This window comes from Myotis brandtii, unplaced genomic scaffold (genome assembly GCF_000412655.1).
Source record: "Myotis brandtii unplaced genomic scaffold, ASM41265v1 scaffold506, whole genome shotgun sequence".
Classification (NCBI taxonomy): domain Eukaryota; kingdom Metazoa; phylum Chordata; class Mammalia; order Chiroptera; family Vespertilionidae; genus Myotis; species Myotis brandtii.
In genome coordinates this window covers 2,773,943-2,798,511 of record NW_005369287.1, presented here as the reverse complement: position 1 = coordinate 2,798,511, position 24,569 = coordinate 2,773,943, and the positions used below count along the sequence as shown (strand labels likewise).

The following is a 24,569-nucleotide window of genomic DNA, read 5'->3' as shown; positions in this document are numbered from 1 at the left end:
TTTTTAATGCTGAGCGGCTTTAACGTGACAAATTAACGGAGCCAGAAAGTTTCAGAAAATGAATTTTACCAAACTCTTGTGTTTTAAAGCTAGCAGTGACTTACTTTTATATGTTACTAGGGGCCCGGTGCATGAAATTCAGGCACCGGTAGGGTCCCTAAGGCCTGGCCTGCAATCAGGGCCGGTTAGGGCCTTCCTTCATTCCACGCCGCCCCCTGGTGGTCAGCGCACGGCATAGCGAGCGATCAATCTCCTGGTCTCTGGGTCGAGGGGACAATTTGCATATTAGGCTTTTATATACAGGGGGGCATTGACTTACGAGTTTAATTCGTTCCGTGACGGAGCTCGTAACTCACATTACTCGTATGTCAAATCAAAAAGTGAACGAGTGAGACACGTGATGCTGAGCTGATGTTGTGGCGTTCACTGTGACGTTCGCTGCGCCAACTAGTGGTGGGGTATCTGAAGCTGGCTCGTAACCCGAATTTTAGCTCGCAACTCAAAGCAAAAAATCGGCCGAGAGACGGCTCATATCTCAAAAAACTCGTTAGTCGGGACACTCGTAAGTCAAGGCCCCACTGTATGTAGATTGAAAGATATGTGAGAAAAGCCCTTACAGATATAGTAGGGAGAAAGGAGACATATTCAGAAATTAATGTCCACAGCTCTCCGAAATCTCGTATTCCTCCTATTGGCCATTTTCTTTTTCTTCTCCTTCCTCCACCCATTCCATTCTGACCCACAGTACACCTCGACTCACTTGTGAATTTTGGAGTTTTATTGACGCTAAAATAAAAGCATTTTGCTGTAGTGGTATATTAGTGGTTGCTTTGCTAGACTTAGAAATGCTTTGCTTTTTTTAAAAAAAATGCTTTGCTTTTTGTGTATTGTTAAACGTTAAGAATTTATTTCATGGAAGGGATTCAGTTGAGTGAGAAGCTGATGCCTGGGCTCCGAGGAAGGTGGGAAATGAATGGTAGAGGAGGGGACAGGAGGAGGCTGCCTGTATGATCCCCAAAACTGTATTCAAGATTATAACATTACCCTTCATTAAATGCTTGCATTTCAACACAACTTTATTTATTTACTTATTTTTATTTAAGTATCTTTTTATTGATTTCAGAGAGGAAGGGAGAGGAAGAGAGAGAGAAATATCAATGATGAGAGAGAATCATTGATTGGCTGCCCCCTGCACGCCCCCTACGGGGGATCAAGCCCACAACCCGGGCATGTGCCCTTGACTGGAATCGAACCCGGGACCCTTCAGTCCACAGGCCGATGCTCTATCCACCGAGCCATTCCAGCCAGGGCTCAACACAACTTTAGAAGTTGATATAAAGGACTTTGCGTGTGAATTTTGGAATTCTGTTTTAACTATTTCTCTATGAAATTTTCTGCAGTTAAGCCTCTTGTTTCTCTTGCCTCTATAAAAATAACAACAGCTGACATTTATTTTGTATATTCTATGTGTGAGATAGTTTTCTAAGCACCTATGTCGTATTTAACCAGCACAACAACCCTATGGAGGAAGATATCATTTTCCCATTTTAGAGACAAGGAAATTGAGGCCCAGAGAGGTAAAGTAACTTGCCCAGGTCACCCAGCTGATAAATTGAGCCAGATTTCAAAATCAGGCACTTTGTCACAGAACCTGCTAATAGAAACACTAGATTATACTGTCATATATAGTGTATCATTATATGGTCAACAATATATTTGCCATATATATGTTAGGAAATTAGTTTTCTTATTTAGATTTTAATGTTTTGAGCACTTAGGAATACTTGTATTTTGTTGTTCTTGGCACTGGAATAGCTGCTACAGAACAGAGTAGCCTGGCCTGGCCTCCCCCCCTTTCCCCTCTCCCTCCCCTCTTTCACAAAGATGAAATGAGGAGGAATTGATGAAGACAGGTTATTAGATTAGGGTTCATATTCATGGCTGTAATAGCATTGAAAATTCCTCCTGTCATTTCAGTTTGTGTTCAGGAATTGACACCTACTTTTTGTGAATCACAAAGACCAGTGTCTTACATAAAGCCATTTAGACTTGGGGGATAAAACTTTTAAAAAGTGCCCTAACCGGATTGGCTCAGTCCATAGAGCGTCCGCCTTCGGACTGAAGGGTCCCGGGTTCGATTCCGGTCAAGGGCATGTACCTGGGTTGCGGGCACATCCCCAGGAGAGGGTGTGCAGGAGGCAGCTGATCGATGTTTCTCTCTCATCGATGTTTCTAACTCTCTGCCCCTCTCCCTTCTTCTCTGTAAGGAATCAATAAAATATATTTTTTAAAAAACTTTTAAAAAGTAAAAATTTGCCGAAACCGGTTTGGCTCAGTGGATAGAGCATCGGCCTGCGGACTGAAGGGTCCCGGGTTCGATTCCGGTCAAGGGCATGTACCTGGGTTGCGGGCACATCCCCAGTAGGGGATGTGCAGGAGGCGGCTGATCGATGTTTCTCATCGATGTTTCTAACACTCTATCTCTCTCCCTTCCTCTCTGTAAAAAATCAATAAAATATATTTTTTTAAAAAAAGTAAAATTTTATTTTCCAAGTTTTTTTCTAATAGTAATTTTTACATTTGTTTGAGTTGTATGTTCTAAAATTGTTGCAAAAAGACATCAAATAATGGTTTCAATTTTAATTCATGTGGGTCAAAATGTACATTAGGATATTTATTGCCATCAAGTTTTTGTTAGTGCTTAATACTTGATCATACAGTCTTCCCATTTTCATTTATTCTCTTGGACTCGCCCCTTTTGGGCACTTTCCTTTCTATGCTGGTGTTGGGAAGCACAAGGTGGAGGGGAAACTTTACAATAAAGTATATCTGACGTCTAAGGACAGTTTTGGTCTATTTGCCGTGTAGTCAAGAGAGCTTGTGTAATGAGATCTGTATTAATAGATTGTGAAAAGAAGAGGTTTCTCTATTCATTTTTTTTTTTTTTTACTCTTGACAGTCTTGGTCTCCCTTTTGTCTGCACTGGGATTGCAGCATAACTTTTAGTACTTAATTGTAACAATAATTCTTTTTCATAGAGTCTTTCACTACTAGCCTAGTTTTAGGCTGATTACTTCACATCTCATTTAATCCTTCCAATATCCCTAGAAGATTGACATTATACCCATTTAAGACTCTCAGATTGATTAGGCAACTTGCCCAAGGTCAAATAGTTGGCCAGTAGCAGTGCCAGGATTTGAACTCAGCTGGTCTTCAAAGTCTGGCTTCTTAGCCATTATACCGTGGCTTCTCTCCAAACTAAAGACTGTGCCCAGTGCCTGGCTTAGATGTACTTCACCAAGATTAGGAGTCTCAGGGTCTTATCAGCTGAACCAGCAAGTCCTTTTTTATTTTATGACAGACTCTCTATTTGTAATGTCTAATGACACCCTGCAGGTTTTACTTGACTACCCCCATCCCCGTAGACTATGAAAACTCAGATATGGACAGCCATGGGTTGGACTACACTTTGACCTCTGCCTTCCCTCCCTCATTTGGTGTCTCACCTCTACCCTGTCCTGTCTACCTCAGCACTGCCACTCCAGCACTGGAATGGCTCTGAAAGAAATGGGACTTAAGCAGAGGTGTCTAAGGAAGTGGAACAGGGCAGTCACTGGGAAAGGTTTTGTGGAGTCAGAATTATACGACATGTGGCCTTTTGTTTATGTCTTCTTTCATGTGACATAATATTTCAAAGGCTCATTTCTGTTGTATATATTAGTACCTCATTCTTTTTGATTGGTGAATAATTTTCCCTTGTATGGATATACCACACTTTATTCATTAGCTGATGGACATTTGGATTATTTCCACTTTTTGGCTATTATGAATAATGCTGCTATGATCATCCATGTACAAGTTTTTGTATGGACACATTTTTATTTCTTAGGTAGTTGCCTGTGGTTGGAATTGTTGGTTCATATGGTAACTTTATGTTTAACCTTTGAGGAACTGCCATACTGTTTTCCGAAATGGGTCTACCAGTAGTGTATGAGTGTTCCAATTCCTCCACAATTTATAAACACTGTACACTAACATCACCACAAACGACATGAGTAATGCATCACACTATGATGTTATGATGGCTGTGATATCACTTAGGGTGATGGGAATTTTTCAGTTCCATTATGATCTTATGGGACCACTGTTGTATAGGTGGTACTTCATTGACCCAAGCATCGTTAGGCAGTGCATGACTTTATTTTGGTTATTCTGGGTCTCTTGCATTTCCATATTGATTTTAGGATCAGCTTTTAAATTTTTCAATAAAAAGGCAGCTGGCATTTTAGTAGAGATTTCATTAAATCTATGGATCAGTTTGAGAAATGTTGCTAACTTAACACTATTAAATCTTCCAATTTGTGAACATGGGATGTGAGTATATTTGTCTTTTTAAATTTCTCTCAACAATGTTTTATATAAGTTTTCAACATGTCTTGTACTCTCCCCCTCCCCTTTTAAAAAAAAATGATTTCAGAGAGGAAGGGAGAGAGAAATAGAAACATCAATGATGTTTGAGAATTGTTGATTGGCTGCCTCCTGCACGCCCCCTACTGGGGATTGAGCCAGCAACCCAGGCATGTGCCCTTGACTGGAATTGAACCCGGGACCCTTCAGTCCACAGGCCAACGCTCTATCCACTGAGCAAAACCAGCTAGGGCTGTCTTGCACTTCTTTAGTTAAATTTATTCTTAAGTGTTTTATTCTTTTTAATGCTGTTGTAAATGAGATTGTTTTCTTAATGTCAGTTTCAGGTGGTTCATTGCTAATATATGGAAATATAATTTATTTTTATATAGTAAATATATTGTATATTTTATATAGTATCCTGCAACCTTGCTGAACTCCTTGATTAGTTCTGATAGAATTTTCTGTGATTTTTTTTTTTAGAATTATCTATATACAAGATTGTTACCTGTGAACAGAGATTGTTTTACTTCTTCCTTTCCAACAAGATGCCTTTTATTTATTTTCTTGCCTAATAACCTTGGTTAGAACCTCCAATACAAGGTATATAGAAATGGATGTTGCAATTTTTATAAAAATGGTGAAAGGGTATAAACTGTTCTTATAGCTATCAATATTGAAGTGTGGTGGCTTCATGAAATTGGTATCATACCTGTAGGACAGTAATTGGGGCTGTTCTGATCTAAAAAACACGTAACTTATAAAAAAATTGAGGAGCACTAACGGGTTTCCTTTTTTTTTTTTTTCTTTTAGGTTTTCTCAAATAATGATGAAGGCCTTATTAACAAAAAGTTACCAAAAGAACTTCTTTTAAGGTAAATGTAGATAAACTTTAGATAAAGAATTCAGATTTGATTCCGTCATCAAATTCCAAGACAGTCTTCTTTCTCACTGTGAGTCCGTAGCACAGAAAAACAGCCAGAATTGGCCTAACCGACTTTTTGTTTTTGTTTTATAGAATGCTGTTCAGCTTGTTGTTAAATTTTACTTGGTCTAATCCAGAATGTACTAAGTATGTACATAGCATTGGTCTGGATTCTTTTTGTAATGTGGTAAGTATTGTAATAATCTTCAGTAGGTGCCATTGTCTCGGTATCAGTAGATAATCCCAATGTAGTCCGTAATACGAGGAGAGACTTTGTTAAGGTTCTGAGCTCCTGAAGTCCTAGACATTGAGTTGTTTTCTGATAAATTGGTTTTAAAAGAAGTACACTTCTGTTCTTACTGAGCATTTAAAATGTTCTCAGCCCAAATATTGATATGTTTTTATCCATCTTATGAGAAGTGTGTGCTAAGTGACAGTGAGGACTACAGAAAATAGGCTTTTTCTCCTTTGTTTCTGGCATCCCTGAATATGTAGCAAATGGTATTTTCCTTGTCATTTTTACCAAGTAGAGCTCTCAGCCAACATTTGTTGACCCTGCACTAAAGTTTCCTTTAGTACTCTGCAATCATCAGCTAAATCTTATTTTAGTTTGGTTGTTACATTTTAGTTATTAATACATATATCCATGGTCATCTTTGAGTAGCATTTCCCAGACTCTTCTCATATCTTTGATGTTCCACCAAACGAAACGAAAAACCAGGTTTTGTGAACAAATAAGTATGGGATACACTAGGTTAACAAAACCAATTTCTTTACTGCATGACTTCTCAGAGCCTTAGTAAGCCAATAGGCATAGCGATGCTCCCACAATGGATAGCTGTGGCATTTTAAACTCGCCATGGCACCCTCTTAATATTCCATGGAAAAAATTTTGGGAAATGCTGACGCACAGTAAGAGACTGACCAGATGACTCCATTCCCTGGCTGTGCTAAATCTCACTTTAACTTCTGGGGAATGAGTATGAATTCTGTTTACATATTGGAGTTCATCACAGAGTCACTGTAAATGCCACAGATGACTAACCTCTGCTGTCCACCAGAAATGGAGTGAGGACTTAGCTTCTCTGTGGTGGTGATCACGCTTCTGGGGCTTCCGAGGGTGTCTCATTAGTCATCAGGTGTTGTTTGTCACTGTTGTCATGAGCTCACTCTACTCTGTTAATAAAAAGGAAAATTAACTCATGACAGGATCATGTGAAAAATGCATCAACTATCTTTTATTTCAATAAAACAAATAGTTGTTTGGGTCAGACAATATTTTTGGCGTTTTAGGGCATTTTAAAGTTAAGTGGTAACAAGGAAGGAATGATATGTTTATCATATAAACCCACAAGGTCTCGGTTTAGCGCCAAATGCCGCTAGAACCAGTATGGCTGGGTTAGGGTGGGCAGGCTGTTGGTAGACAACCGTAGGGATGCCATCCACAAAGACTACAAAATGGACGGTGTCCCCTAGTATTGTCCAGTGTTTCATTCCTGGTCTGCACATGTAGCACAGACATCGAGCTGTAATACGAATATGTCATTTTTGCTCTGAGGAATCATAACCAGCTCCAGGCTGACCCATCTTAGTCATTCATGGGGTGTGATTAAACTCCACTCGTGAGCGCTGCTAACTTAGTATGCTTTCCCTTCTGGTAGGTTTAGCTTTTACACTGTACTCAGTCATGGAACAGTTTCTATCTATTGACCCCCCCCAAAAAAGGGGGAATTATATTGCCTGGCTGGTGTTGCCCAGTGGTTGAACATCGACCTATGAACCAGGGGATCACGGTTCGATTTCCGGTCCAGGGCACATGCCCAGGTTGTGGGGTCAATCCTCAATGGGGGGCATGCAGGAGGCAGCTGATCAGTGATTCTCATCATTGATGTTTCTCTCTCCCTTTCTCTTCCTCTTTGAAATCAATAAAAATATATTTAATAAAGGGGAAGGGAATTATATTACTTTCTGTGCTAGGGTGATTTCTGAACTGCTGTTTTAGAACTTGTAGTTCTTTTAAAGACCCATGATGGAGCCAGCTGTTAAGAATCCTGGCGTTACAGTTTTTGAATTATGCCCCACAAGACTCATACACAGATCTTCTTTTTTTTAATTGCCATTTGAGAGCAAATATACATAACGTATCTATTCACTTGTGTTCTTATTTTGGAGTCTCTCGGGGGGATTTAAGTTGTCAAGTGCTGCCATACAGGTCTTCTCTGGCTCACGAGTCTCAAAACTAACTCTAGCCAATCACGGTGTTTTAATTTTTGTTGGCCTTTAAGTCATTGCTGCCATTTTACTCTCAGACTTTCTATTACAAGCAATAGTAGCTCTCCCGTTGCCTAGCTAACCTTTCTGAGCAAACTTCTGAAGGGTTTGAGCCTGTTACCAAAGCAGCCATGCTCCTCCAGCCATCAGTTAATTCCCCAGTCACGTGAGCGCGTGCAGTGGTCTCCGCCTCGCGAGCTTAAGTGTTGGTTATTTTTGCTCAGTTAAATGATGCCTTCATATTGGTTTGTTCTAGGCTTATGTTTTGGCTTCCTATTGTAGGCTTCTCTGTGACCCTGCAGGCTGTGGTTCCTGTTCTTGTTGAATTCCTGCTCACCGGCATTTCTTACTTCATCAATAGGTGTGATTCTTTGACCTGAGAATCTTGCTTGTAGCTGAGGTCATTTTCTTTTCTGCCATTTTTGACTGCATCTGTTACCACCCTCTTAAATTCTCCACCAGCTTCTGTCACTGGGCACATCAAGTGAAGCCGCAGCTTCCTTTTTGGAACCATTCACAAGCACAACCTGGGATTATGTGCTTTTCTTCATCTATTTATGTTACTTCGAATCACTCAGAAAAATCTGTGAGTTTTTTTCATCAGATCATCTTCTTGCTAGTTGTAAGACAGCTCAGTGTTATTAACTCACAGATTTCTTCTACCACCCATTTTCAGTTTGTTATTTAACACGTTTTTGTAATTTTGCTTTTTCTACCCAGCTTTCACTCATAAATTGAAGGTATTCAGGTTCTCCTCTCTACCCTTCGCTCTCAAACAGTTCAACCATGCAGCCTGTCATTTCACTCTTCCTTGGGAGTCAGTTATGTAATGCTTATAACAATGGGGATATTTAATTTGTTGTTATCTACATATCCATTAGTGAGTTGTGTTGTTATTACATATGCTTGTCTTCATCATTATTGTTTATATTACTTTTGGGGCCAGACTTGGTTGAGATTTCAGCTTTCCCCGTTTACTAGTTGTGACCACAAAGTAACTTAATTCTTTGGGCCGTAATTTTCCACGTGTTTAAAACAGCAATAGTGCCCTAGCCGGTTTGGCACAATGGATAGAGAGTCAGCAGGCTTCTCCCTGGCCAGGGCCCTGGTTGGGGCATGTGCAGGAGGCAACCAATCAATGTTTCTCTCTGTCTTTCCCTCTCTCTTCCACTCTCCCTAAAAGTCAATGGAAAAATATCCTTGGAGGATTAACCACCAAAAATAAATAAAGAAAGAAATAAAATAAAACAGCAATAGTAATATTTCTTACCTTATGGGATTGTTGCTAGCTGTTAGAGTACCTGGCATTTAATAAATGTTAACTAAATGTTAGCTTATTGTTATTAATATAAATTTTGGATGCCTGAATACTTAGTCAGTGCTGTTTGACAGTGTGGTCAGTTTTAATGCAAACAACTGATAAGAGCAAGCTGTCCTGATATGGACCTTAGCCTATGCTACTGCTAACAATACCTCAGTGGAGAACCTGGTTATTAAGTAAGTTAATGTAGCTCAGTGCTTCACCAGCCTGGACTGGTTCAGTTTCAGTGGAAAGGGCATGCTAATATCTCGTAGTAAACCGACATCTACTAGGGCTTAAGCAGATTGGTGGCGGTGTTATGACAGCTGATAATTATTTTGCATTATAAACAAGGCAGTCTTGGACCCCTCACTATTATTCCTCTTTTGAGAAAAGGAGTCTTATGTGAGTCAAACATTGACCCCCAACTCACATTATAAATTTTAATATTAGTTTGACCTTAAGTTTTTACTTCTGTTGCGGTTGCTTTCAGATGTTAATGATGAAATAAAAACATGTACTACTTCACAGGACATAGGGAGTGCTACATGAATAAATATATACTTTTATATTTGTGTAGGATTTATTGGGAGTAAATATTTTTAAACATTCTAAGAAGACAAAGCTCTTGTTATGTACAATAATGAAATAAATCTTTTTAGAGACATTTTTAAAAAACTTAAATCACCATTTTTTATATCATTTTCTTCCCTTTTTAAATGTATGTGGATACATGACATAATTAAGCACTAATAGTGTTTGTTGGCTTGAGGAAGGAAGGTTTGATTGCCCCAAAGAGGATTGCTGAGCCTAATAATTCTGGGCAAATGAAATCAACTACACAATTATGTCTAATTTGCCAGCTTACTAGTTTGCCAGGGAAAATTATAAAATGACTGGCGCATAAATTTCCAAATTTTCCTTCTCTAAAATTTAGAAGCCAATTCTAAATTCTGGGCAAAAATAATTGTGGGTTTTGTTGCAATCATTAAGTTACAGCCCAGTGCTTATGTGTAATTTTGGGACCTTGGGGAGCAGTGCGGTGTTTGGGGCATCATTGAGTGGGTGTCCTTGCCTGCTGGTTGGGTTTAGCACTCCATGGACTTTTTCAAGGACTGGTGCCTCCACCTCTTGCTGTCTGTGATACCTTATATATATTCCAAGACAGCTGAACAGGTAAGATGCTTTTTTGGGGGTACCTACTGCAATTTCAAGTTTGAGCATCTATGCAGATTTTTCTTTTTTGTTAAAGAGGTGTTTTTTGTTGTTGTTGTTGTTCATTCATTTTCATAGTTGTATTTGCCTTGCATAAAGCCAATACAAGACTGAATTAATGTGTTGAATCAGGTACAGAAGCTTAAAGGCCCATTCTTTTAATTACCTCTGTATACTATTATAAACTATTTTAGGGTTGACAGTTAAGTCCAGATCATGTCAACAGCAAAATTTCTTCAGTCTGGGTTGGGGTGATGTTTATACATTAAAACTCTGATGATTTGGATTTTTTTTTAAATCTACACTGAGATGGCATGAAACACCAATAAAACTCCCCAGATAGGAAGAATCTGTGGAGATTATGTTATGTTAGAGATCTGTTAACTTAAAAACTCTGTGTTCAGTAGTTACAACTGAAAAGATTGGTAAATTTGACTCTATGAATAGTAAAATGTGGCAAAGATAAATAGCACAGTGGTGGGTGAAATAACTGGAATATGCATTATAAGCAAGGGTTATGTTCTTCAATATATAAAGCAAAAATTCTTAAAATTATCCTATATAATAAAACCCTAATATGCAAAGCAATCAAACAGCAGAACGGCCAGTGACATGCACTGACTACCAGGGGCAGACATCCCCCAAGGGGCCCCAGACTGCAAGAGGGTGCAGGCTGGGCTGAGGGACCTCCCCTCCCCCCCAGTGCATGAATGTCACCTGCTGGGCCTCTAGTCTATATAATAAAAGCTTAAGCGACCGTTACGGCAGAACGACCGGTCGCTATGATGCGCACTGACCACAGGGCAGATAAGCTGGTGAGCACAGCAGCGGTGGCAGGAGCCCCTCCTGCCTCTGCAGCAGCGCTAAGGAGCAGTGAGCAGGCGGGTGGTAAGGAGCAAGGGATCCTGGACTATGAGAGGGATGTCCGCCTAAGCCCCCCCGCCCCGTGCATGAATTTTGTGCACCGGGCCTCTAGTTAATAATAAAAGTGAATTAACTCTTAGAAAAAGAGTTTGAAGACGTATGAACAAAGGAAGAAATAAAATGGCCGATAAAAAGATGCTCAGTCAGGCCCATATTTAAGTATAAATTATAAATCAAAATAATGAGTATTGCTTATCTGACTGGCAAAAACCAAAGTTTGTTGATACCAGGTTTTGGCAAAGAGGTAGGAGACAGATACTCTAGGCACTTTAGAGGTGGGAATATGTATGTAACTATTCTGTGGGGCCACGATGGGGAAAAATTCTAAGTGCTAAATGTACATATTCACAAATTCCATTTCTAGGAATTTGCTAACAGATGTATTAGCAAAGATGTACTAGTATATGCAGGGATGATTACTACAACTTTTTAAAAAGCTGCAGTTAAATTGGATTACTTCTAATTCTTGGTTAATGCTACAGTTCATCATTGATCCATCCATTGCCCTTTCTCTCTCCTCACCATCATGCTCATATTATCAGGAACTTACAATATATTTAATTATGCTTAACTTTATTTTAAAAAAGTATATCTTCTGAAACACGGTTTTCACTCAAAATTATGTTACTCACAGTGATCCATGTTGCTTTGTTTGGCTCCTGTCAACATCTTTGCAGATGTCTCCTGGTACAAATATACAAGCTTCTCTCGTAGTAGAATTGCTGAGGGTCATAGGCTATACAAATATTTAACTTCATATAGTAATATTAAATTGTATTTCTAAAGTGGTCCTATCAGTTTACATTGATAAGATGTGTCATCCTTTCCAACATTTAGTGTTGTTACATGTCTTAAGTGTAGAATAGCATCTCATTGTTCTCTTGATTTGAATTTTCCTGAATTCTAGTAATGTTGAGCATCTGTCTATATGTTCACTGGTCACACGTATTTTCCTCTGCTGTAAAATGGATGTTTATATTTTTGCCTGTTGGGTTATTGATTTGTAGTTCCTTTCCCCCCTTTTTCTTGTTTTTAATATTACTGAATTTTTTATATTTTTTCTTCATCCAATTTTCTATATAGTGTCCCAATTTAATAATCTTTATAAGAGGGCAATTTGGGATTTTAATGAACAAAGCTAATATTTTTATTAAAACTATGATTATTATGATTTTCTAAATTGTTATGGCTTGAATTATTCTCCCAGAACTATTTACTTCTTAACTCTTATTCTGTCTCATCTTTCACTCTTTCCCAACTTCCTTGCATATTCTGGCAACTGATTTATTTCCCATCCCTGAAAGTGTCATTTTCTAACTTGCTCTCTCCCATGTTCTTTCTACCTGTTGATAGTCTCTCTCTTTTGCTTATCTTTTCTTCACCTAATTGAACCTAAAGCTTTCCCTAAGTTCAAGGCCATCTTCTCTCCCTCTTGAGTGTGCTTATAGGTCCTTAAAGCATTTTATAATTTCTGGTGTTTGTCCTGGATTTTATGTTCCATAACAGAGTAAAAAATCCCCTAACCTGGGGAAGGAAAAGGAAATCCAGATCCAGAAAGCCCAGAGAGTTCCAAATAGTATGAAACCAAAGAGACCCACATCAAGGCACATTATAATTAAGGTGTCAAAAGTTAAAGATAAGGAATCTTAAGAAGCAGCAAAATCAATCAATCAATCAACTTCTTAGGTATAAGTGTACAAACTTCTTTCTGGGAGATATGTATGCCTATTTCCAGCTTTGATACATGTTTCCTGTGCTGTCAGCCCCTAGGCAGATGTGACATATTTTAGACTTTTATTTTGGAAGCACCCCACTCAAGGTATTTCTGTATTAGTGTAGTTACTTATTATTGATTTGTAGTTGCTTTCCCCCCTTTTTCTTGTTTTTAATATTACTGAATTTTTTATATTTTTTCTTCATCCAATTTTCTATATAGTGTCCCAATTTAATAATCTTTATAAGAGGGCAATTTGGGATTTTAATGAACAAAGCTAATATTTTTATTAAAACTATGATTATTATGATTTTCTAAATTGTTATGGCTTGAATTATTCTCCCAGAACTATTTACTTCTTAACTCTTATTCTGTCTCATCTTTCACTCTTTCCCAACTTCCTTGCATATTCTGGCAACTGATTTATTTCCCATCCCTGAAAGTGTCATTTTCTAACTTGCTCTCTCCCATGTTCTTTCTACCTGTTGATAGTCTCTCTCTTTTGCTTATCTTTTCTTCACCTAATTGAACCTAAAGCTTTCCCTAAGTTCAAGGCCATCTTCTTTCCCTCTTGAGTGTGCTCATAGGTCCTTTAAGCATTTTATAATTTCTGGTGTTTGTCCTGGATTTTATGTTCCATAACAGAGTAAAAAATCCCCTAACCTGGGGAAGAAAAAGAAAATCCAGATCCAGGAAGCCCAGAGAGTTCCAAATAGTATGAACCTAAAGAGACCCACATCAAGGCACATTACAATTAAGGTGTCAAAAGTTAAAGACAAGGAATCTTAAAAGCAGCAAAATTAATTAATTAAATAAATCAACTTCTTAGGTTTAAGTGTACAAGCTTCTTTCTGGGAGATATGTATGCCTATTTCCAGCTCTGATACATGTTTCCTGTGCTGTCAGCCACTAGGCAGATGTGACATATTTTAAACTTTTGTGATGCGGGGAATGGTCTAGTTTTCAAGGTTGAGTGGTGATTCATGCAATTTTATTATTCGGGACTACAGAGTGTCATGTAGTCTTTTGTGTGTATCAGAATATTCCAACTAAAACCATTTGTGAAAAGTTTGAAAGGTACGAAGAGGATGTGCTGATGTCTTCCATTTACTGGGTTTTGTCCCTGTGGCTGGTCCTCTTGGTGCTGATCTCCCCTGGGCTCTTCTGTAGGGTCAGGTGTCCCTCATCTTCATGAATATTTTGTTTCCCATTTCTCATTCAGAACCGTTCCCATGTGCTGTGCTTCTGTGCTGTCAGCCACTAGGCAGATGTGACATATTTTAAACTTTTGTTTTGGAAGCACCCCACTCAAGGTATTTCTGTATTAGTGTAGTTACAGTAGACTCATGTGGCATACATATCTAATATACATCTAATGTCTTCAACACAACACAAGTGTACTTATTGCTCACCTGATAGAATTGGGGGTGTGGGGTCGGGGATGAAGCTGTCAGTTGCTCTCTGCAGTTTTTGGGGACCCGGCTGAAGGAAGCTCTGCTGTCTTCAACCACAGCTTCCCGCCACTTCCTCTCTGAAATTGATTATACACAAACACACACACACACCTCGTTATTATTAAATTTCAGAGTTACTTTCTTCATCCTTTGTTCTAATTTGATTCAATCTTAATACAGTCTATCTGGACAAATCTTAGTTATGATGCTGAGTGGAAAAAAGCTAGCTGCAAAAGTCTGTATACAGCATGTATTGTTTTTATAAGATTAAAAATCAAGCCACTCTCCAGCTCCATGCTGGTTGTCTAACTATGGAAAATTTCACCTTCCCATCAATCCACTTATATTTAAAAAATTAAATTTTTCGTTCTCTAGGAACTCGATTATGGATACTTTAATTAATCACTAGCATTATGGCAGAAGTGGATTCATCGTTGTTCCACTCCTGCATTTGCACGAAGTCATTGCTCTTTCCTTTGACTGGACTCTTGTTGTTAAAATGCCTTTTAAATAAATTTAGTCAGAAGCTGGCTGATTTCCTTTCAGGATGTGTTTTATTTTAATTACTATTTAGTGCTCAGTATTTATGATGAAACCTCGATTCATGAATTAGTAATAGGATAATTGGAACCAAGCCATAAACTATTCTTTATCAGAAAATGTAATGATGACAATTTTAATAATGAACTAATTAACTTAGCTTTGACTTCCCTTAAAAATATGGAGGGTCCTGTCCTAATCAGTTTGGCTCAGTGGATAGAGCGTCGGCTTGCAGACTAAAGGGTCCCAGGTTCGATTCCGGTCAAGGGCATGTACCTTGGTTGCGGGCACATCCCCAGTGGGGAGTGTGCAGGAGGCAGCTGATCAATGTTTCTCTCTCATTGATGTTTCTAACTCTCTATCCCTCTCCCTTCCTCTCTGTAAAAAATCAGTAAAATATATTTAAAGAAAATATGGAGGGTCCAAACCAAAGAGAGACTGTCCATTCATGTGAGGCTAGTTTTGCTCTTCTGGAGTCATTTTCTTTCTTTAATCTTTTCTTTATTAGATTTTAAATTAAAATGCTTGATAGTTTTAGCAAGTGACACAGTAAAAAGATGCACAGAGAAAAGATAAATCTCCCTCTAACATACCTCAGCTCTCACATTCAGATAACAAGTGTAGATAGTGGCCCTACTTGTGGAAACATTTCTGAAGGGTAAGCTCTCTTAGTGCCAGCTCATAATTACTGTCGTGTGAGAGTTCACATGAGGTTCCATCCATGTCCTTCCAGAAAATCTGAGCCTTTGCCTCGTGTAGTTCTGATGGGGTTAGACTGTAGGGAGAAAAAGTGGTGGTTTCGTTTCAGAGCCTCCTCATCTCAGCAGTTCAAGTTAATGTACACGTTTGTCTCATAGTTGAGTTCTTTGGCGATGCCCTTAAAAGAAGACTCATGGAACTTAAGGTTTTCTTTTTCTTTTATATAACATCACTAAACCAATACAAAGCACATTTAACATTTGCTTAAAGAACAGTTGTTTTCACTAATGTATGAACACGGGCTTTGTGAGCTTTAGGGAAGAAATTATTTTCTGTATCCACATTCCAAGACCAGTCATTTGCACAAAAGAACCGAGCCTATGTTTTCATCGTTGGGGATGTTACTCTAAGTAGGTAGTTCTTTGGAGAGTGCGGGGAGGGCCTGGCATCACTTTTTGTTATCCTAGCTGATCTCAGGTAATGCCAAAAGTCATCATATTCTGGGGCTTACTGCCATTCTTAACCTACAGCAGAACCAGTGATGTGTATGTGATAAAGTTCTCCACCCTTTCCTAAAGTTCTGTTAAGGTTCTGCTTCCAGTTGAGAGAAACTGTTGATATTTCTGTTTGTTTATTTATTTATTTTAAGAAATTGTTCTCAGTGTGTATCACCCCTTCAGTCTAACATTTGCTCTTGATTATTATTTTTTGGGGAAAAATAATGTTTCTTGAGTACACTGTAGCAATTTCGAAAACATCACTTGATACTCAACATAATCTCTTGAAGTAGGTAGAACAGTTTTAATCATCTTCATTTTATAGGTGAAAAATCTGAGGCTCAAAGGTTGAATGAGTTGATCAAGATTCCACAGTTGTTAAAAACATGAGCTTTGGAGTGTGAAGGGTCTGTGTGGTTCTGAGGCTTCAAGGCCTATTGACTTTAACTCTCATGTTCTTCCTTCTATATCTTACTGCTTTTCAGTAAAAAAAGAGTTGTGTACAGGATATTAGCCTTATAATCTACAAAAAAACATACACCACCCTCATATATCTTCATATATTCACCTATAAAAGATAAGGCATAAAGGTTTTATTCTATTCAGCAGAGCAAAAACTTCTGGTTGAACAGATTATTCAGCACTATAAGTCATATGTGTAATCAAATAGCTCATGTACCTAGTGTTTTGTTGCTGCTGCTGTTTTTTGATACAGTAATGGAAGGGAAGGATAGTTGGTATTCTACCCTGTAGAGCATTCTATGTACAGGGTGTCCCAAAAAATGTATACACACTTTAACAGCTGATGCTCAATTTTGAAAATGAAATGTATCTTAATAAACACTGCCTTTATAGTTATTGAAAGTGTGTTTCTATATGGTTTTTGAGACACCCTATACTACACTGTTAATTGTTATCAAAGAAAAGGAACACCTGACTTCTGGATTCTGTAACCTTGTAATTGGGCTAGCATGAAAACACAAGGAAAACAATGATTATGATAAGATAAAACAAAAAGTAAATATAGTTCAGGAAAGAAATAATCTCTGTGTACTCATAACTGGAGTGGTTAGCAAACTATCAGTGGCTCTGATTTTACTGCTACCTTGAGAAAGGAGATGAGGCCTTGTATGGACAAGGGGAGGAGCCGAATATGTGACCACTACACAAAGCAGAGACCCTGGGAAGATTCCTGACATGTAAGATGGGAATTTAAAACCAAACCAAACCAGAAAAACAAACAAAAGACTTGTTTCTGATCGGGGCTTTGGGTGAAGGGGAAAAAGGTCTTTCTTGAGAAATCTGACCTCATGTATACATGATTTAGAAATTCCAAGCTTAGAAATTAATGTAAAATTTATGCCAGAAAGATGAAAATTTGGGGGGAACTTGGCAGAATCAAATGTAAAAATTTTATAGGGACATTTAAAAAACCAAGATGTGTGAGCTTTCTACACATCAATAATCAGAGGCAAATGAGATCATGCTCGGTAGGTGTGGCTCAGTGGTTGAGGGTCGACCCATGAACCAGGAGGTCACGGTTCGATTCCCAGTCATGGCACATGCCCAGGTTGTGGGCTCGATCCCCTGTAGGGGGCATGCAGGAGGCAGCCAATCATTGATACTTCTCTCTCTCCCTCTCCCTTCCTCTCTCTGAAATAAATAAAAACATAGTTATAATAAGATTCTCCAAATTAGGAAATTCAGTTTGAAAAAAAATATTTAAAAGAAAATGAGATCATGATAAAACATTACAAGGTACCTAAAGAAATGATCCACCATAAGGGTCCATAAATGGATTAAACATCTGCGGTATTAGATGAAGCTGAAAAGGTAATTAGAGAACTGAAAAATAGAGATGGGAAATGTATACATAATTTAGCATAGAAAAATAAAGATATGGAAATACAGAAAAGATTAAGAGACCCAGAAGATGGAATTAGATGATTCAACGTATGTATAAAGGAAATTATAGACAAGGAATATAGAGAAAATGTAGGAGGGATAATATTTGAAGCAAAGTAGCTAAAATATTTTTAGGGTAGATTAAAGGGAATTTCATGAGGCCAATATTACCTAATACCAAACTGAATGAGGATGTTATAAAAAAGTTAAATTATAGGCCAGTATTTGCCATGATTGGAGTTCTCTGAGCTTCCTGCATCTATGGTTTGGGACAGCATGGTTTGGTACCTATCATTAAATTTGAAAACTTCTCGGTTTTGCCTCAAATATTTCTTCAGGTATTGCCATTATGTGCATGTTACCTCTTATCGTTGTCCCACAGTTCATCTTTTGAGATAGCATAAGGATTTATTCCTTAGTTCTATTAATATGAATCACATTGATTTAAAATGTTAAGTCAGTGTTAGACTTGACCATGATATGTTAAATCTTTATGTATCACTGGATTTGATTTAGGATTTCTGCATCATGCTCACAAGAGAGACTGGTCTGTAGATTTCCTTGTAGTTATTGATAGTTTCTGGATTGGAAGACTTAATATTGTAAAGATTCCAATTCTCCCCAAGTTCCTGTAAACTCAGTGAAATCCCATTAAAAATTTCATCAATTTTTCTTGTGGAAATTGATATGCCGATTCTAAAACATAAGTGGAAATTCAAAGAACCACAAATAGCCAGGACTAACCAAGGTAATCTTGATGAATAAGAACAAGGTTGAAGGACTTACATTACCAGACATCAAGACTTATTATAAAGCTTCATAATTATAAAATGGTCTTATTAAGGTGGACAGACCAATGGAACAGAATACAAAGTCCGAAGTACATCCACTCTATATGCCCCTGTACATATGTATTGATAACCAAGTTGCCATTGCAGTGCTTTAAAAAATATTTATTGATTTGAGAGAGAGAGAGAGGGAGGGAGGGAGGGAGAGAGAGAGGAGAGAGAGAAACAAAACATCGGTTTGCATTCTTTGGCTGATTCCCCTGACTGGAGGTTGAACCCACAACTTGGGTGAATCAGGACACTCTAACCAGCTTGGCCAGGACCTGCCATGCTTTTCTAATTACGGGCGAAGTTACCACAATGAGATAGGAAGTAATTTCCAGGGAAAAAAATACTTTCAAGAGCCAGACCTCAGTATCCCACTGATCTAACTCCTCTGTCTCTTTCTGTTGCCAGTGTCCCAGCTCTGTCACTCCGGGCATTTGTTTCATTCGCTGACACATGACTCAGGAACTTGGCTTAGGCTGCAGTTTGCCAGTTTGGAGTCCTAGCTTGCAGATGGACGTGTGCAAACTCAACCACAGAGAGTCATGGGGGCTTTGGGGAGAGGGACAATGATGTAAATACTACAGCAAATCTGCGTTTTCATTCAGTAACCATCAGATGGGGCACTAAGCATGAGATGAGAAATGTGGACTTGTGTCCCAGCTGTTGGCTCTCTGTTGTCTGAATGTGTGAGCATCTTGCTTCAGTTGCTATGATTCTAGCATTTAAAGTTATGATTTCCACATAGTATGCTCATTAAACACAGACTACGTCGTCTGCTATTCAGTGGAAGAAATAGCATCTGGCCCAATCCTGAGGGGAAGCAGCTGCGTTCATCATTATGGCAGCTTGCAGAGTAGTCATGGGCTCGTGCTCTCCAGCTAGACTACCTCGGTTCACATCGTAGCTCCACTCTCACTGTCTGTATGTGGCCTGGCAGATTACTTAACCTCTCTGTGCTCAGTGCCCTTATCTGTAAATGGAGATAGCAGTGGCACCTCATAGCATTGTCGCCACAACTAAATGACTAACATCAACTGCGGCTAGCACATAGGAAGTACATAGTCAATGTTAACTATTGTTATTGTTATACTACCAAGAGGTGATAGCGTATGTGGTCTCCAAGGTGGTACATTCATAAGGGATTTTCAAGGGAAACTTAGCTAACTCCTTTTTCACCCTCAGTTGGTACCTAGAGACCAACCCCAGCATGGAGTATGACTCTGCTGTACTGTACTTGTTTCTCTGCCTCTCCTGGTTTCTCATGGAGCTGGCAGTAAGTTGTGGCTCCTTGTGAAATGGTCATATGGCACAGAACATGGACATTTGAGGTAGGATGGCTTTTTGTGGACAAGATGTATTCCCACAGAGGCAATGTAGGTGTGCAGACACCCCGAAATATATATTTAAGTGCTCATTTTCAGCCACTAGCACTTCTCTATGTACAAAGTTCCACTGAGTCTGTTAAGGTCAGTGCAGCCCTTATGCGTCTCTCCTTGGCTTTTCACTAGAACATGACTGAAGCCTATCTTGTAGAATGGTATTTATGCTAACACTAGCCTTGTGGTGCTGCTTGTGGGTGCATTGTCATAGGGTACAGCTGTCTGGTGCTTTATTACTATTCTTCCCCGAGCCCACAGATTTTCAGCGCACCACTGACTGTTTCGCTGAAGAATTTTGAAGAACTTACAGGTGGCTGTTTGCCATCCCCTCCTTGCCCCCCTTCCACACACAGACTCTCATATTTACCTTCTGGGACTATAAGAACTGAGATCCTATTACTGTCCTCACCTCGTCCCATGCACCTGTGTTCTCCTAGAGAAGCTGTTGTTTTCACTGTCACTGCCCACGACTGAGGCGCACGCAGCTGTTGGCCACTAAGCTGTCCTTAGCGACTCCACTGCCAGGATGTCAGGACCCAACCCAGGCCCCTGCCGCACGGCCCCTGCTTCCTCCAGGGGCTTACTGGTGTCAACTAAGTTTCTGTGTGCTTCTCTCTGCTTTCCTTTTCCCCATCTTTCCCATCTTCTGTGGCTTCTTGGCTTTTGCTCATAAAAAACTGGTCACTTATAGACCTTGAGCTCCATTTTTCTGCCCAAATAGGTTTTATCATCGAACTTTTCTTGGCCATGTTGTTTGAGGCTCGGCATCTGAGCCTGGTTAGGGCATCTTCCCCCCAAAAGAGGGGTTTGCGCTGTGAGGCAGGGCACAGAATTAGAAGGATTCAGCTCTCACCAGACTTAGCTCCTGGGAGATTGGTCTTTGAATAGAACAAGTTGTGGTCTGTCTCATGTCCATGCCTAGAGCCAGGGAAATTAAGTGTAATGAGTTCTGTTTTAAGGGGATTTGTGTGTCGTGCATCTGAAACAGCTTGGGAACATGCAAACATTTAATATTTCACAGTAGTGTGTAAAATTATAGCATACGTGTGTGTTGCAAATTGATGAAACTTGAAAAACAAACAAACTATGAAGCTATCCAGATGGCTCATTAGGTTGTATCTTTCAAGTTATAGATATCCTGAAATGTTAACACCGTTTCATTCTTTGTGTTTTTTTCCCTTTCTTCCTAGAATATTTTCCTTCTTGGATATAGTAACTTTGTGCCGATGTGCCCAGATTTCCAAGGTAAGGTATCAACCAGATTTTTCATCAGTAACTCTCAAGCTTTATTAGAATGTGGATGAGTTTCAGTTCAAGTAAATAGTTAAAAATTAAAATGTCATCTTTTATATTTAATGTAACACACTCTTGTCATAATTCCATATTTGATGATAAACTTAATGTATATCAAGAATACAAGCTTGAAAATACAAAGGTTGAGTCAAGACTTTCTTTAATGGTCTCAATAAATGTATCTTTTCCACCCCAATCCCTCCTCCTCTACTTCCACCTCCCAGGCTTGGAACATCTTAGCCCTGGATGGAAGCAACTGGCAAAGAATAGACCTTTTTAACTTTCAAACAGATGTAGAGGTAAGTTAACCGTGTTTTAGACAAAAGACTTTTTAAGAAGATAAGTGAACTGCTCCTTTTTCCCTGCATGTTTCTTGTGTTGCATTTAGATTTAATACTAAAGTGGCAAGAGGTAGAATAGAGGGTGGGGGTAAGGGTGAGAGATCAACCAAAGGAGTTGTATGCATGCATATAAGCCCAACCAATGGACACAGACAACAGGGGGGCGAGGGCAAGAGTGGGGGGGGTTATGGGGGGGAATGAGGTCACATATGTAATACCTTAATCAATAAAGAAATTAAAAATTGAAAAAAAAAAAGGAGGTAGAATAGAGAGGGGAACCTAGAAGATATTTCCATGCATACAGACCAAAATGCTGCTTGTATATTACTATGCTCTGTATTGGTAACAGATTACTTTTTTCATATTTATAATCTGAGTTTTACCACTTAGCTTCTTAAAGCCTCAACACCTGCCTCATTAACACCTGCTTCTCTGATTTAATATGAGGGGACAATCGACAAATAGTTGTTGATCTGAAAGATCCACTGAGAATTCTAAATTCACCGTCACGAATGGAGAAAGGGCCCAGCCAGTGTGGCTCAGTGGTTGAGCATCCACCTATGAACTAGGATGTCACGGTTTGATTCCCGGTCAGGGCACATGCCTGGGTTGCGGCCTCGATCCCTAATAGGGCACATGCAGGAGGCAGTCAATCAGTGATTCTCATCATTGATGTTTCTATCTCTCCCTCTCTTTCTCTCTCCGAAATCAATAAAAATTTTAAAAATAAAATAAATAAAGAAGAATGGAGAAAGGGCAGCAGCATGAGCCAGGAGTGAGGCAAGATGTCACTGAAGTGTCACTCCAGCTCGGCCACTTGAGCCACATAATTTCTCAGTGCCTCGGTTTTATTGCCTATAAAATAATCTTTAAAGCCTCTTACAATTTTGAGATTCTGGTATACTTATCTGGAAATATGTATACCTCTATTTAAGAGTGGTAAACCTGACCAAATGAGAAAATTTTATTTTATAACAGCTTTAATATTAATATTCAGTTTCTGAACTTCCTAAATTTCAGGTTATTGTTCAGTTAGATAAGCAGCATGAAAAACAAAATTTCTCTCTAACTTTCTTGGTTCCAGGGTCGAGTGGTGGAAAACATCTCCAAGCGCTGCGGCGGGTTCCTGCGGAAGCTCAGCTTGCGAGGCTGCATTGGTGTTGGGGATTCCTCCCTGAAGTAAGTCGAACCTCAGTGACTCGCCAGCCACAGCAGGTTGTAGCTGACATTTCCATCAGCGAAAATACACTAAGCATCTTGTGTGTTTTTCTTCTGTAAATTCTTTCCTGGTGATTTGCTTAGAGCAGGGTGGGGAACCTTTTTTCTGCCAAGGGCCTTGTGGATATTTATAACATCATTCCGGGGCCATACAAAATTATCAGCTTAAAAATCAGCCTGCTATATTTGGTCACACATTTAATTAACTCACCCCTAATGCCTTGGCAGGGCCAGACCCAATGACTTTGCGGGCCTTATACAGCCTGCAGGCCGGGCCTTCCCCACCCCTGGTGTAGAGTAGTGACAGACCATGACTTTGGGGTCAGTAGGGACAGAACCCCAAGCTCTTCTGTGTGCACATTAAAGTTTGAGGAGCACTAGTACTTATAGCCAACAGTAACATATTGTACGCTTAAAATTTTATTTAGTGAATATATCTCATGTTAAGTGTTCTTTGTCCAATAATATAAAAATTTTAAGTTTGAGGAGCACTGTTGTAAATGTGAATGGTTATACACGCCCTCTAGTGGCTGCCTGGCAACTTGCAGGGAGTTTTTAAATGTGTTCTCTTTTTAGGACCTTTGCACAGAACTGCCGAAACATCGAACACTTAAACCTCAATGGGTGCACAAAAATCACTGACAGGTAAGTAGGGAAAACTAGTTTGGTGACTAATTGGCTATGGGGAGACAGAGAGGAGAGAAACATGGTTGAAAATATCTTTAGTGCCTCTGCTCTTTCTCAGCACGTGTTACAGTCTTAGCAGATTCTGTGCCAAGCTGAAACATCTGGATCTGACCTCCTGCGTGTCCATCACCAACAGCTCCTTAAAAGGGATTAGGTACGAGGACCTGTTGTTTGTGGTCAAGAGAAGCACCCAAAGCTATGAACACCTTGGTGTGTCCGACACCTTTCTAATGGTCACAGGGGTCCTCTCTCCCCAGTGATTTACTAAACTCAGTGTTGGTAATGCATGCTCTGCAGGCTAGACTGCACATGCGTGGTTGTGTTTCTTGTTCTCTCAGCGAGGGCTGCCGGAACCTGGAGTACCTGAACCTCTCGTGGTGTGATCAGATCACGAAGGATGGCATCGAGGCCCTGGTGCGCGGCTGCCGAGGCCTGAAGGCCCTGCTCTTGCGGGGCTGCACACAGGTACCAGGGCTGACGCAGCTGCGCTGACTACCGATATCTGAAGTTAGGGTGGGCACTTGATGAGGGCCTTGCTGTTGCATTTTCCTTGGTGCCCCACTGTTCTCTCACCTGGTTCCATCCCTCTTGTCTTCTCCGTCCCAGTTAGAAGACGAAGCTCTAAAACACATTCAGAACTACTGCCATGAGCTCGTGAGCCTCAACCTGCAGTCCTGCCCAGTAAGTAGCATGCCTGTCCGCTGTGCACCCTCCTGCTCGTGTCCTCCCTCAGAAACTGCGGGGGCGTGGGGTCCCCTGACGCACCCAGGCAGGCAGGATGATCGCCACACCTGACCTCTTATCCTGTGTCCTTCTGTGATCTGTCCATTTGCCACAAGACGAAACAACACCACTGTAAACAGAAAGGCCCGTGCACAGCCTCTGACACTTCCCCTGTAAATGATGTAGCTCGGGGTCGGTTGTTTAAGATACTAGGAAGGCTGTCACTGACCTCATCAATCCA

The 24,569-nt window shown here is 39.7% G+C and overlaps 1 protein-coding gene across 1 annotated transcript in view; it reads left to right on the top strand.

Moving 5' to 3' along the window:
- The first annotated feature begins 4,051 nt into the window (after window positions 1-4,051).
- FBXL2 (F-box and leucine-rich repeat protein 2) overlaps window positions 4,052-24,569 on the top strand; it is a 31,954-nt gene continuing 11,436 nt past the window's right edge. The window contains exons 1-9 of the mRNA XM_005877118.2: window positions 4,052-4,102; window positions 5,221-5,282; window positions 21,257-21,311; window positions 21,584-21,658; window positions 22,785-22,879; window positions 23,495-23,563; window positions 23,664-23,759; window positions 23,944-24,070; window positions 24,212-24,286. Of these exons, the coding sequence (XP_005877180.1) occupies window positions 4,052-4,102; window positions 5,221-5,282; window positions 21,257-21,311; window positions 21,584-21,658; window positions 22,785-22,879; window positions 23,495-23,563; window positions 23,664-23,759; window positions 23,944-24,070; window positions 24,212-24,286 (705 nt within the window). The remainder of the gene's footprint in view (window positions 4,103-5,220; window positions 5,283-21,256; window positions 21,312-21,583; window positions 21,659-22,784; window positions 22,880-23,494; window positions 23,564-23,663; window positions 23,760-23,943; window positions 24,071-24,211; window positions 24,287-24,569) is intronic.